The sequence below is a fragment of the Heptranchias perlo genome, chromosome 40 (genome assembly GCF_035084215.1).
Source record: "Heptranchias perlo isolate sHepPer1 chromosome 40, sHepPer1.hap1, whole genome shotgun sequence".
NCBI classification, from domain to species: Eukaryota; Metazoa; Chordata; class Chondrichthyes; order Hexanchiformes; family Hexanchidae; genus Heptranchias; species Heptranchias perlo.
Window position 1 is genome coordinate 16,933,946 of NC_090364.1, and position 13,921 is coordinate 16,947,866.

The 13,921-nt window shown below is 45.7% G+C and overlaps 1 protein-coding gene across 1 annotated transcript in view; it reads left to right on the plus strand.

Moving 5' to 3' along the window:
- The window catches only part of sgsm3 (small G protein signaling modulator 3), a 148,555-nt gene that overhangs the window by 115,583 nt on the left and 19,051 nt on the right, over positions 1–13,921 (plus strand). Inside the window, exons 14-17 of the mRNA XM_067974707.1 lie at positions 1,654–1,708; positions 5,233–5,282; positions 10,133–10,285; positions 10,506–10,576. Coding sequence (XP_067830808.1) covers positions 1,654–1,708; positions 5,233–5,282; positions 10,133–10,285; positions 10,506–10,576 — 329 coding nt within the window. The remainder of the gene's footprint in view (positions 1–1,653; positions 1,709–5,232; positions 5,283–10,132; positions 10,286–10,505; positions 10,577–13,921) is intronic.

Sequence of the window (13,921 nt, forward strand, 5' to 3'; positions counted from 1 at the left end):
GGTGGAAAAGCAAGTTGCGACGAGGACACAAAGTGTCTGCAAAGGGATATTGACAGGTTAAGCGAATGGGCAAAAATTTGGCAGATGGAATGTAATGTGGGAAAATGTGAAGTCATCCACTTTGGGAGGAAAAATAAAAAAGCAAAATATTATTTGAATGGAGAAATACTACAAAATGCTGCGGTACAGAGGGATCTGGGTGTCCGCGTACATGAAACACAAAAAGTCAACATACAGGTGCAGCAGGTAATCCGGAAGGCAAATGGAATATTGGCCTTTATTTCTAGGAGGATGGAGTATAAAAGCAGGGAAGTCATGCTACAACTGTACAGGGTGCTGGTGAGACCACACCTGGAGTACTGCATACAGTTCTGGTGCCCTTATTTAAGGAAGGACATACTTGCATTGGAGGCAGTTCAGAGAAGGTTCACTAGGTTGATTCTGGGTATGGAAGGGTTGTCTTATGAGGAAAGATTGGACAGTTTGGGTCTATACTGATTGGAGTTTAGAAGAATGAGAGGAGATCTTACTGAAACATACAAGATTCCAAGGGGACTCGATAGGGTAGATGCTGAGAGGATGTTACCCCTCATGGGGGAATCTAAAACTAGGGGGCATAGTCTCAGAATAAGGGGTCACCCGTTTAAGACGGAAATGAGGAGGAATTTCTTCTCCCAGAGGGTCGTGAATCTTTGGAATTCTTTACCCCAAAAAGCTGTGGAGGCTGAGTCATTGAATACATTCAAGGCTGAGTTAGACAAATTTTTGATCAGCAAGGGAGTCAAAGAATATGGGGAAAAGGCGGGAAAGTGGAGTTGAAGTAAAAATCAGATCAGCCATGATCTCATTGAATGGTGGGAGCATGCTCGAGGGGCCGAATGGCCTACTCCTGCTCCTATCTCTTATGGTCTTATGGGGCTGCTGGCAACTGGGGAATTTACACAGCAAGAGTCCACTCCTTCAGGAGAAGAGGGGGCAAAACTAGGGAAAATAAAAATAAGATGAAATTGAAATTATTGTAATTCCATCCGGTCTTTTTACAGCATCCTTGGAGCCCTGAATGAGACTATTGGTGTCATCAATGCCAATCACACAACAGGGTCAATCAGTGCCTGTAAACAGAAATGCAGCTGAGATATGTCCTCAGGCACTGTCTGAAATTCTGGCTCGGTAGATTGCCCTCTTGTGTGTGAGTCAGAAGGTTGTGTGAGTCGAAACCCCTCTCCAGAACTTGATTACACGATCGAGGCAGACACTTTGCTGCATTCTCAGAAGTGCTGTCCCGGTGATTACATCAAGCCTTGTCGGGATGTTAACGATCCCATGGCACTATTTGAAGAGCCCGATGTTCTCCCAGTATCTCTGCAACATTTCTCCCTCAACCAACGCCACCAAAAACAGATTAACTGGTTGTTCACCTTATCGCTATTGGCGGGATGTTGCTGTTTGTAAAATGGCTTCCGTGTTTTACCCTTTAAAAACAGAGAGTGTGCTTCAAATTGTAGATCGGACACTTTGTTTTTGAAAACCATGATGAGATGCTATATAAGTGCAAGTCTCTCTCTTATTTTGGATTGCCAATGTTGTGGTTCTGTTAGTGAATGTTTAACATCCTGTTTCTGCCTGACTGAGCTGGCCATTTGTCTCTCTTAGATTATATCTCAGAAGGATGAGCACTGCTGGGTGGGAGAGCTGAACGGCCTGCGAGGTGAGTGGGAGTACGTTACTGTCAATTCTGATCGAAGCCCCGCCTCTGCCAGCTCAGCTGGGCAGGACGAGCTGTCGTGATAAATCCAACCCTGACAGCTTATGGGTGGTGACGAGATTCTTTATTGAAGTCATCAAACCAAGCACAAATTAAGACAGTTACAATGCTGGAGCGCGAGTTATAAGAACAAAACGATATTAACTCCGGGCCCTTCTTGAGTAGAGTCGTAACCCAATCCTCCGTAGCTTTATCTCTGCTACTGACCCCTTACAATCACTAGTACTTAAACTGGTCTTATTATTGGTACCAGCCTGACCCTTGCGCAGCCTCGAAATGTGACATCGTTTTTTTCCACCATAACAAGGTCAGGGAAGGTAAGGTTGATTGGTTATTGTCAGCTTGATGAGTTTAGACTGAGGGGGACAAAGCCGATCAGCCATGAGCAGCTTATCTCAACAGGCTAAACTCTTTGAGACAGGACCTTGTCCAGAGCCACAGTGACCGAGATCAGGCTGGTTGACCATGAGCAGCTTACCTCAACAAAGCATTCTTACTAGATTCTTTTAAAGACATTACTTAGGACAGCAGCAGCTACGCTAAGCACAGGTTATTTCAGCCTTTTAGTTGTAACTATGTCATTGCCAGGCACTGTAATTAAAATTATATGCACACCAAATCTTCATGGGCTCTTTGCTCGAATCTTCCTAGACCTGTCCATTCTTACAGTTGTCACCTGTTTCTCCACAGTCTGACCAGCTGACTTTTTGAAATTGCTGCTGGTTTGGACATTCTTAAAAATCACCAGCTGATGGCAGCAGTAAGCATTGAGTAAATATAAAGGCTTCTGTAAAGCCCACAGACTGGAGGCACATGTACCCTCTTGGAATGTTGCTCACAGACCCTTATTCCAAACAAATTGTGATCTTTCTCTTGTTCTCTGCCTGCCTCTGACACTTTCTCTCTCTGACTCTCTTTCTCTCGTCTTTCTGCCTCTGTGCATTTTCTTTCTCTCTCTCTCTCTCTCTCTCTCTCTCTGTGTGTGTCTCTGTCTGCCTCTCTCTCTCTCTCTCTCTCTCTCTCTCTCTGTGTGTCTCTGTCTGCCTCTCTCTCTCTCTCTCTCTCTCTCTGTCTCTCTCATAGTATCATTGTAGGTACAGAACAGGAAGAGACCATTCGGCCCATCGGGCCCGTACCGGCTCTTTGAGAGATGCTGTCCAATTAGTCCCACTCCCTGCTCTTTCTCCATAGCCCTGTAATTGTTTTCCCTTCAAGTATTTATCCAATTCCATTTTCAAAGTTAATATTGAATCTGTTTCCATCGCCCTTTCAGGCAGTGCATTCCAGATCATAACAACTCGCTGTGTGAAAAATGTTTCCTCATCTCCCCTCTGACTCTTTTGCCAATTACCTTAAATCTGTGTCCTCTGGTTACCGACCCTTCTGCCACTGGAAACAGTTTCTCCTTATTTACTCGATCAAAACCCTTCATGATTTTGAACACCTCTATTAATTCTCCCCTTAACCTTCTCTGCTCTAAGGCTTCTCCAGTCTCCATATAACTCAGGTCCCTCATCCCTGGTTCCATTTTTGTAAATCTCTTCTACACTCTCTGTAAGGCCTTGACATCCTTCCTAAAGTGTGGTGCCCAGAATTGGACACAATACTCCAGCTGCGGCCTAACCAGTGTTTTATAAAGGTTTAGCATAACTTCCTGGCTTTTGTACTCTATGCCTCTGTTAATAAAACCCAGGATCCCACATGCTTTTTTAACAGCCTTCTCAACTTGTCCTGCCACCTTCAAAGATTTGTGTACATACACCCCCAGGTCTCTCTGCTCCTGCACTCCCTTTAATATTGTACCATTTAGTTTATGTTGCCTCTCCTCATTCTTCCTACCAAAATGTATCACTTCACACTTCTCTGCATTAAGTGTTATCTGCCATGTGTCTGCCCATTTCACCAGTCTGTCTAAGTCCTCCTGAAGTCCGTTACTATCGCTGGTGGGGGAGTCTAGGACAAGGGGACATAACCTTAAAATCAGAGCCAGGCCATCGAGGAGAGAAGTTAGGAAACACTTCTTCACGCAAAGGGTGGTAGACGTGTGGAACTCTCTCACACAAAAAGCAGTAGACGCTAGCTCAATTAATAGTTTTAAATCTGAGATTGATAGATTTTTGCTAGCCAAGGGTATTAAGGGAGATGGAGCCAACGCGGGTAAATGGAGTTAGGATACAGGTCAGCCATGATCTCCTTGAATGGGGGAACAGGCTCGATGGGCTGAATGGCCTCCTCCTGTTTCTATTTTCCTGTGTTCACACAGTTTGTAATGGAACAGTCAGTCAGTGATGCGGGGCCGGGAGTCGGGGAGTGATGTGGGGTCGAGGGTCAGGGAGTGAATCGAGGTTCAGGGAATGATGTAGGTTTGGGGATCGGGAGTGATGTGGGGTCAGCGGTTATGGAGTGATCGAGGGTCAGGGAGTGATGTAGGTTCGGCGTTCGGGGAGCGGCGCGGGGCCGGCGTTCGGGGAGCGGCGCGGGGCCGGGGAGCGGTGCGGGGTCGGGGAGCGGTGAGCGGCGCGGGGTCGGGGAGCGGCGCGGGGTCGGGGGTCGGGGAGCGGCGCGGGGTCAGGGGCCGGGGAGCGGCGCGGGGTCGGGCCGTGTTGGATAACACTGAATTCAGGAGGGAGATTATTGGGTGTAGAGTGGGGGAGAGCAGGTGTTGGTGTTGAGATATACCCATTGCCACATGCTGTGCCCACCCCATGGTGAAGTCGATGAATGATTGAGGAATAAGGCTCCATGTTCGTGCTCCATTGCTGAGCTGAGTGGGTTCAGTTCAATCGATAGTCATTCTCAGCAATGTCATTGACAAAAACCACTTAGTAAATAAGTATTTGAGTAGATTGTGTGGGACTCTGGCTTGTTAGATTGGCACAGCTTCCAAATGTTACAAATTGGTTATTTTTCTTCTGAACAATCCATAAAACTGCTGAGCCATGCAGTACTGAACACTCAAATATAATGAGATTTTACAACAGGTCGAGGGCAATTTGCATATTTGTCAAGTAATATAGATTATTGTGCATCTTTTATGTTCTGCTCTGTCGTTGGATGTTACTGAAATTGTTAACACAAGAGCTGCCATATTTTGAAATCTCGACCTGCTGCTGGCCCACTGTTCTCAGTCCCTCTGTGTAGAACGAGAAGTAAATCTGAAGAACAGAAATTAAACATTTGTGCTGTGCTTGGGATTGCCGTGAGGATATGAGGACTGTTGTGTTTGCCGTACATTAACTAATCGGTACAGAAAACAATGCCAATCTCACTCTGTTTACTGCAGGTTACGTTGCCCCAGGCTGCCCTCCGCTGTTTATATCATGCTACTGCAGGATGGCTAACCCAGTACACAGAAATGAGACCCCAAATCCACCAGGAGCACTTGGAGCTCTGCACTATCTCAACCCACAGTGGCTGGCAACTTTGGCTGCTACTTACGATTAACCTTTGACTCTTTCTCCCTACAGGCTGGTTTCCTGCGAAATTTGTTGAGATTTTGGATGAACGAAGTAAAGAGGTGAGTTCAGTGATGGAGTGGATGTGTTCGTACTGAGTGAGAGAGACCTGGGGGTGTGGATGTACACACATCTTTGAAGGTGGCAGGACAAGTTGAGAAGGCTGTTAAAAAAGCATATGGGATCCTGGGCTTTATTAATAGAGGCAGAGAGTACAAAAGCAAGGAAGTTGTGCTAAATCTTAATAAAACACTGGTTAGGCTGCAGCTGGAGTATTATGTTCAATTCTGGGCACCGCACTTTAGGAAAGATGTCAAGGCCTTAGAGAGGGTGCAGAGGAGGTTTACTAGAAAGGTTCCAGGAATGAGGGACTTGAGTAATGTGGAGAGGCTGGGGTTGTTATCCTTAGAACAGAGAAGGCCCCCTCGGGTCAAGGGGAGACCTTTTGTGTCCGACTCTGGGAAGAATCTCTCCCCCAAGCCACTTACAACAGCACTTTCAAATTCCCAACTCTCCAGCCATTGGCCCTCCATTCACCATGACATTTCTGCAGCTACCGATCTGCTCAATCACACCCTCACCTCCACCTTTAATGCCCTTATCCCCACTGAAACCATCACTCTCTCTCTCTCACCCTGATCGTTCCCCCTGGTACGGCCCTCATCTCCGCTCCTTTAAGTCCAAGGGATGCAGACTTGAACGTTTATGGTGGACAACTGGTTTAGCCATTCATCGCCAGATCTGGCTGGACCACATAAAGCAAATCGGGTCCTGCTCTCCTCTTCCAAAACTGCTCACTATTCCAGGATCATCCTGGAATGCAAAGATAACCCCCGGCTTCTCTTCTCCACAACAAACCCCTCTCCACTGCCTTCTCCACCCTCACCTCCAACAGCAAGTGTGAGGAGCTCATGGATACTTTGTCACTATGATTGAGATCATTCCTTCAGCTTGCCAAATATTGGTAAGTAAAATCAAGGAAAATCCAAAGATGTTTTATAAATACATTGAGAGCAAGAGGATAACTAAGGAAAGAGTAGGGCCTATTAGAGACCAAAAAGGTAACCTATGTGTGGAGGCGGAAGATGTTGGTATGGTTCATAATGAATACATTGCGTCTGATTTCACAAAAGAGAGGGACGATGCAGACATTGTAGTTAAGAAGGAGGAGTGTGAAATATTGGCTGGGATAAACATAGTGAGAGAGGAAGTATTAAGGGGATTCGCATCTTTGAAAGTAGATAAATCACCAGGCCTGAATGAAATTTATCCCAGGCTGTTAAAAGAAGCAAGGGAGGAAATAGCGGAGGTTCTGACCATTATTTTCCAATCCTCACTGGATACAGGTGTGGTGCCGGAGGATTGGAGAACTGCTAACGTTGTACCGTTGTTTAAAAAGGGAGCGAGGGATAGACAGAGTAATTACAGGCCAGTCGGTCTAACCTCGGTGGTGGGCAAATTATTGGAATCAATTCTGAGGGACTGGATAAACCATCACTTAGAAAGGCACGGATTAATCAAGGACAGTCAGCATGGATTTGTTAAGGGAAGGTTGTGTCTGACTAACTTGATTGAATTTTTTGAGGAGGTAACAAGGAGGGTCGATGAAGGTAGTGCATTTGATGTAGTCTACATGGATTTTAGCAAGGCTTTTGACAAGGTCCCACATGGCAAACTGGTCAAAAAAGTACAAGCCCACGGGATCCAAGGGAAAGTGGCAAATTGGATCCAAAATTGGCTCAGTGGCAGGAAGCAAAGGGTAATGGTTGACGGGTGTTTTTGTGACTGGAAGGCTGTTTCCAGCAGGGTTCCGCAGGGCTCAGTACTCGGTCCCTTGCTTTTTGTGGTATATATCAATGATTTAGACTTAAACGTAGGGAGCATGATTAAGAAGTTTGCAGATGATGCAAAAATTGGCCGTGTGGTTGATGGTGAGGAGGAAAGCTGTAGACTGCAGGAAGATATCAATGGACTGGTCGGGTGGGCAGAAAAGTGGCAAATGGAATTCAATCCGGAGAAGTGTGAGGTAATGCATTTGGGGAGGGCAAACAAGGCAAGGGAATACACAATAAATGGGAGGATACTGAGAGGTGTAGAGGAAGTGAGGGACCTTGGAGTGCATGTCCACAGATCCCTGAAGGTAGCAGGAAGGTAGATAAGCTGGTTAAAAAGGCATATGGGATACTTTCCTTTATTAACCGAGACATAGAATATAAGAGCAGGGAGATTATGCTAGAACTTATAAAACATTGGTTAGGCCACAGCTTGAGTACTGAGTACAGTTCTGGTCACCACATTACAGGAAAGATGTGATTGCACTAGAGAGGCTACAGAGGAGATTTACGAGAATGTTGCCAGGACTGGAGAATTTTAGCTATGAGGAAAGATTGGATAGGCTGGGGTTGTTTTCTTTGGAACAGAGGAGCCTGAGGGATGATTTAATTGAGGTGTATAAAATTATGAGGGGCCTAGATAGAGTGGATAGGAAGGACATATTTCCCTTAGCAGAGGGGTCAGTGACCAGGGGGCATAGATTTAAAGTAATTGGTAGAAGGATTAGAGGGGAGCTGAGGAGAATTTTTTTCACCCAGAGGGTGGTGGGGGTCTGGAACTCACTGCCTGAGAGGGTGGGAGAGGCAGAAACCCTCAACTCATTTAAAAAGTACCTGGATGTGCACTTGAAGTGCCGTAACCCACAGGGCTACAGACTAAGTGCTGGAAAGTGGGATTAGGCTGGGTGGCTCATTTTTGGCCAGCGCAGACATGATGGGCCGAATGGCCGCCTTCTGTGCCATAAATTTTCTGTGATTCTATGATTCTTTCCCCATAGCCCTGCAAATTTTCCCCTTCAAGTATTTATCTAATTCCCTTTTTAAAGTTATTATTGAATCTGCTTCCACCGCCCTTTCAGGCAGCGCATTCCAGATCATCACAACTCGCTACGTAAAAAAATTCTCCTCACCTCACCCCTGGCTTTTTTGCCAATTATCTTAAATCTGTCTCCCCTGGTTACTGACCCTCCTGCCACTGGAAATAGTTTCTCCCGATCTACTCTATCAAAACCGTTCATCATTTTAAACACCTTTGTTAAATCTCCCCTTAACCATCTCTGATCCAAGAAGAACAATCCCAGCTTCATCACCCCCTCCTCAAAAAATCCACCCTTTTCTCCTCCGCCCTTGCAAACTATCGCCCCATCTCCAATCTTCGTTCCTTTCCAAAGTTGTTGAATGTGACGTCACTTCCCAAATCCGTGCCCCTCTTTCCCGCAACTCCATGTTTGAATCCCTCCAATCAGGTTTCCATCCCTGCCACTGTACTGAAACGGCTCTTATCAAAGTCACAAATGACATCCTGTGTGACTGAGACCGTGGTAAGCTATCCCTCCTCATCCTTCTCCACCTGACTGCAGCCTTTGACATGATTGACCACACCCTCCTCCTCCATCGCCCCTCCTCCATCGTCCAGCTGGGTGGGACTGCACTCACCTGGTCTCATTCCTATCCATCCAGTCGTAGCCAGGGAATCACCTGAAATGGTTTCTCTTCCCACCCCCGCACCGTTACCTCTGGAGTCTCCCGAGGATCGATCCTTGCCCGCCTCCTATTTCTCATCCACATGCTGCCCCTCGGCGACATCATCTGAAAACAGAACGTCGGATTCCATATGTACGCTGACGACACCCAGATCTACCTCACTCCCCCTCTTCCGACCCCTCCACTGTCTCTGATTTGTCACGCTGCTTGTCCGACATCCGGTACTGGATGAGCAGAATTTCCTCCAACTAAATATTGGGAAGACCGAAGCCATTGTCTTTGGTCCCCGCCATAAACTCCGTTCCCTCACCACCGACTCCATCCCTCTCTCCGGCCACTGTCTGAGACTGAACCAGACCGTTTGCATCCTCAGCGTCCTATTAGACCTTGAGCTGAGCTGCTGACTGTATATCCTCTCCATCACCAAGACCGCCTACTTCCACCTCCGTAACATCGCCCGTCTCTGCCCCTGCCTCAGCTCATCCGCTGCTGAAACCCTCACCCATGCCTTTGTTAGCTCCAGACTGGACTATTCCAATGCTGTCCTGGCCGGCCTCCCATCTTCCACCCTCCGTAATCTTATCCAAAACTCTGCTGCCCGTATCCTAACTCGCACCAAGTCCCGTTCACCCATCACCCCCTGTGCTCGCTGACCTACATTGGCTCCTGGTCTGGGAACGACCCGATTTTAAAATTCTCACCCTTGTTTTCAAATCCCTCCATGGCCTCGCCCCTCGCTACCTCTGTAACCACCTCCAGCCCTACAACCCTCCGAGACCTACGCGCTCCTTCAATTCTGGCCTCTTGCGCATCCCCGATTTTAATCGCCCCAGAATTTGAGGCCGTGCCTACAGCTGTCTAGGCCCTAAGCTCTGGAATTCCCTCCCTAAACCTCTCCGCCTCTCTCTCCTCCTTTTAAGACACTCCTTAAAACCTACCTCTTTGACCAAACTGTTGGTCACCTGTCCTAATATCATCTTATGTGGCTTGGTGTAAAATTTTGTTTGGTAATCGCTCATGTGAAGCACCTTGGGATGTTTTACTATGTTAAAGGCGCTATATAAATGCATGATGTGGAGATGCCGGTGATGGACTGGGGTGGACAAATGTACGGAGTCGTACAACAGCTTTATTTGAAATCACAAGCTTTCGGAGCTTTGCTCCTTCGTCAGGTGTTGTACGACTCCGTATATAAATGCAAGTTGTTGTCTTTCTCCCCTTGCCCTCAACTCATACTCACCCTGTTCGATGCAGTGTGTTGGGTGCAGGTGCCTCGTACTCACCTTGTTCCAGGCTGGATTATCTACTATGCTCTGAAAGGTTTTCTTTGCTGTGTATTTGCTGCTCACGGTGTGATTTATTTTTTTTGTCTGCAGTACTCGGTGGCTGGAGATGATTCTGTAACAGAAGCAGTAACAGACCTGGTCCGAGGATCCCTGTGTCCGGCACTCAAGGCGATATTTGAGCAGGGTTTGAAGAAACCATCGATTCTCGGCGGCCCCTGCCATCCCTGGCTTTTTATTGAAGAGGTAATGGAGGGTGTCCCTGAAATCTGAGAAACATTTCAGCCTCCCCACTATTTCTCACACTTTTCGTTCTTAAACAATTTGTGGCGTAATTCTCATTTTTGTTTCTTTTTCCCCTCGACCGCTCTCCCTTCCCGCCCCCGACCTCTCTCCCTTTCCCCTCCATCTCCCGACCTCTCTCCCTTTCCCCTCCATCTCCCACCGCCCATCCCTTATTTCATAGGCTGCTGGTAAGGAGGTGGAGCGAGACTTTGACTCTGTCTATTCCCGACTAGTGCTGTGTAAGACGTACAGGTACATTTTGCTGTTCAATTAATATCAAGTCATTATGTGCAAAAAGTTAAAACAAGGTTGTGCAGTGGATTTGACACTGGCCTTTCATCTTTGCACCTGGGATTAAATAGAGCCCCAGCTCCCAGCTGTAAAGGTCATAACGTGACATGAGTTTGGGCATCAAGCCAGTTCATAAATGTCACCAATTTAGCTTTAATGACTCACTCAGGCCACAGACTGGCTGGTGTGGAAAATGGTGCAGTAGCTCTCGCCCTGCGTTGTACAGAGGCATATCATTAAGATCGAGTGGAGGGAGCTTTACTCTGTATCTAACCCCTGCTGTACCTGTCCTGGGATATACATCACTTCTACAGCACAGAAACAGGCCAGTCAGACCATTTATGCTCCACACGAGCCTCTTCCCTCACTACTTCATCTCACCCTATCATCATATCCTCTGCTCCTTTCTCCCTCATGTGTTTATCTAACTTCCCCTTAAATGCATTATGCTATTCGCCTCAACTACTCCTTGTGGCAGCGAGTTCCACATTCTTACCATTCTTCTGGTAAAGAAGTTTCTCCTGAATTCCCTATTGGATTTATTAGTGACTATCTTATATTTATGACCTCTAGTTTTGGAGTGTTTGATGGGACAGTATAGAGGGAGCTTTACTCTGTATTTGACCTTTGCTGTACCTGCCCTGGAAGTGTTTGATGGGACAGTGTAGAGGGAGCTTTACTTGCATAGAACGTACAGTGCAGAAACAGGCCATTCGGCCCAAATATTTATGTCCCCCAGTTTTGGACTCCCCACAAGTGGAAATATTTTCTCTGTCTACCCTATCAAACCCTTTCATAATCTTAAAGACCTCAATCAGGTCATCCAGAGAAAAGAGCCCCAGCCTATTCAGTCTTTCCTGATAGGTATAACCTCTCATTTCTGGTATCATCCTTGTAAATCTTTTTTGCACCTTCTCCAGTGCCTCTATATCCTTTTTATAATATGGAGACCAGAACTGTGCACTGTACTCTTAAGTATGGTCTAACCAAGGATCTATATAAGTTTAACATAACTTCTCTGCTTTTCAATTCTATCCCTCTAGAAATGAACCCCAGTGCTTGGTTTGCTTTTTTTAATGGCCTTATTAACCTGCCTCAACTACTTTTAATGATTTGTGAATCTGTATCCCCAGATCCCTTTGATCCTTTACCCCATTTAGACTCTTATTTTCCAAGCACTATGTGGCCTCCTTTTTCTTCCTACCAAAATGTACCACCTCACATTTAATTATATTGAAATTCACTTGCCAATTAGACGCCCATTCTGCAAGTTTATTAATGTCGTCTTGCAATTTGTCACAGTCCTCCTCAGTATTGACCATATCCCCCAATTTGGTGTCATCCTCAAATTTTAAAGTTGTACTTCTGATTCCTGAATCCAAATCATTTATGGAAATGGTGAACAACAGTGGATAAAACTGCGGATGAACAGTGGCAGGTGTGAAAAATGTATTTGGTAAAATACAAGACCTGTGCATACCCCTAAGGGACAAGAGCTGTACAAGTGTAGTTAAACAACCTTGGTCAACAAGGGAAGTGAGAGATAGTATAAAACTAAAAGAAAGGCCTTATACAAGAGTAAAGAACTGTAGAGATCCTGTGGACTGGGAGAGATGTAAAGAACAGCAAAGGGATACAAAGAAAGTGTAAGAGCTGCAAAAAGGGAATATGAGAGAAAGCTTGCGAGGGATATCAAGGACAACACTAAAGGTTTTTACACGTATTAAAAGAACGAGGGTGGCTAAGGGTAATGTGGGCTCCTTAATGACAGACGCAGGTGATATTGTAATTGGAAATCAGGAAATGGCAGACCTACTAAATACTTACTTTGTATTGGTCTTTACAGTAGAGGAAGAGGATAAAGTACCAGAGATACGAGGAAAACTCAAAATAAATCAAGGGGAGGAACTTATGAGATTCATTATAAGTTTTTTAAAAAATGATAATAGAGAAACTAATGTTACTAAAGATAGACAAATCTCCAGGACCCGATGGATTCCCCCCCGCCCCCCCAGGGTATTAAAAGAAGTCGGTGAGGAAAGTGTCGGTGTTATTTATGATCTTCCAAAACTGTCTCGATTCAGGAATTGTCCCCTTGGATTGGAAAATTGCCAATGTCACTCCATTATTTAAGAAGGGTGGGAAAGATAAAGAAAGAAATTATAGACCTATTAATGTAACGTCAGTTGTGGGGAAGTTACTAGAATCTATTATTAGGGACAGAATGACTGAGCGTTTGGACAAATATGAACAGAGAGAGTCAACGTGGATTTGTAAAGGGTAAGTCATATCTAACGAACATAGCTGAATTTTTTGAGGAGGTAACTGATGTGGTAGATAAGGGAGTGTCGATGGATGTTATTTATTTGGACTTCCAGAAGGCATTCGATAAGGTTCCACAGAAGAGACTGTTAACAAAAATGAGAGCACATGGAATTGGAGGTAACCTATTGGCTTGGATGGGGAATTGGTTCGGAGGTAGGAGACACAGAGTCGGGATAATGGGTATGTACTGAAATTGGCAGGATGTGACCAGTGTCCCCCAGGGATCTGTACTGGGGCCTCAGCTTTTCACTATATTTATAAATGACCTAGATGAAGAAATAGCGAGCTGTATATCCCAGTTTGCCGACGATACTAAGTCAGGAGGCACAGTGTATAGTGTAGATGGGAGCAGAAAGTTGCAAAAGGACATTGATAGAATAAGTGAGCAAGCAAAACTGTGGCAGATGGAGGTCAGTGTGAGGTCATCCACTTTGGACATAAGAAAAATAGATTTTCTAAATAGTGAGAAGCTCGGAACTGTGGAGGAGCAGAGAGATTATGGAGTCCAAGCACAGGAATCACTAAAAGCTAGTGGCCAGGTACAAAAAAAATTAAAAAGGCTAGTGGAATGTTGGCCTTTAACTCAATAGGGCTGGAATACAAAGGGGAGGAAGTTATGTACAGCTGTACAGAGCTCTGGTTAGACCCCATCTGGAGATATTGCGTTCAGTTCTGGGCACCGCACCTCAGGAAGGAGATATTGGCCTTGGAGGGGGTGCAGCGCAGATTCACCAGAATGATCCCTGGGCTAAAAGGGTTAAATTATGAGGCCAGGTTGCACAGACTGGGCTTGTATTCCCTTGAGTAATGACGATTAAGGGGTGATCTAATTGAGGTGTTTAAGATGATTAAAGGATTTGATGGAGTAGATAGAGAGAAACTATTCCCTCTGGTGGGAGAGTCCAGAACAAGGGGGCATAACCTTAAAATTAGAGCCAGGCCGTTCAGGGGTGATGTCAGAAAGCACTTCTTCACACAAAG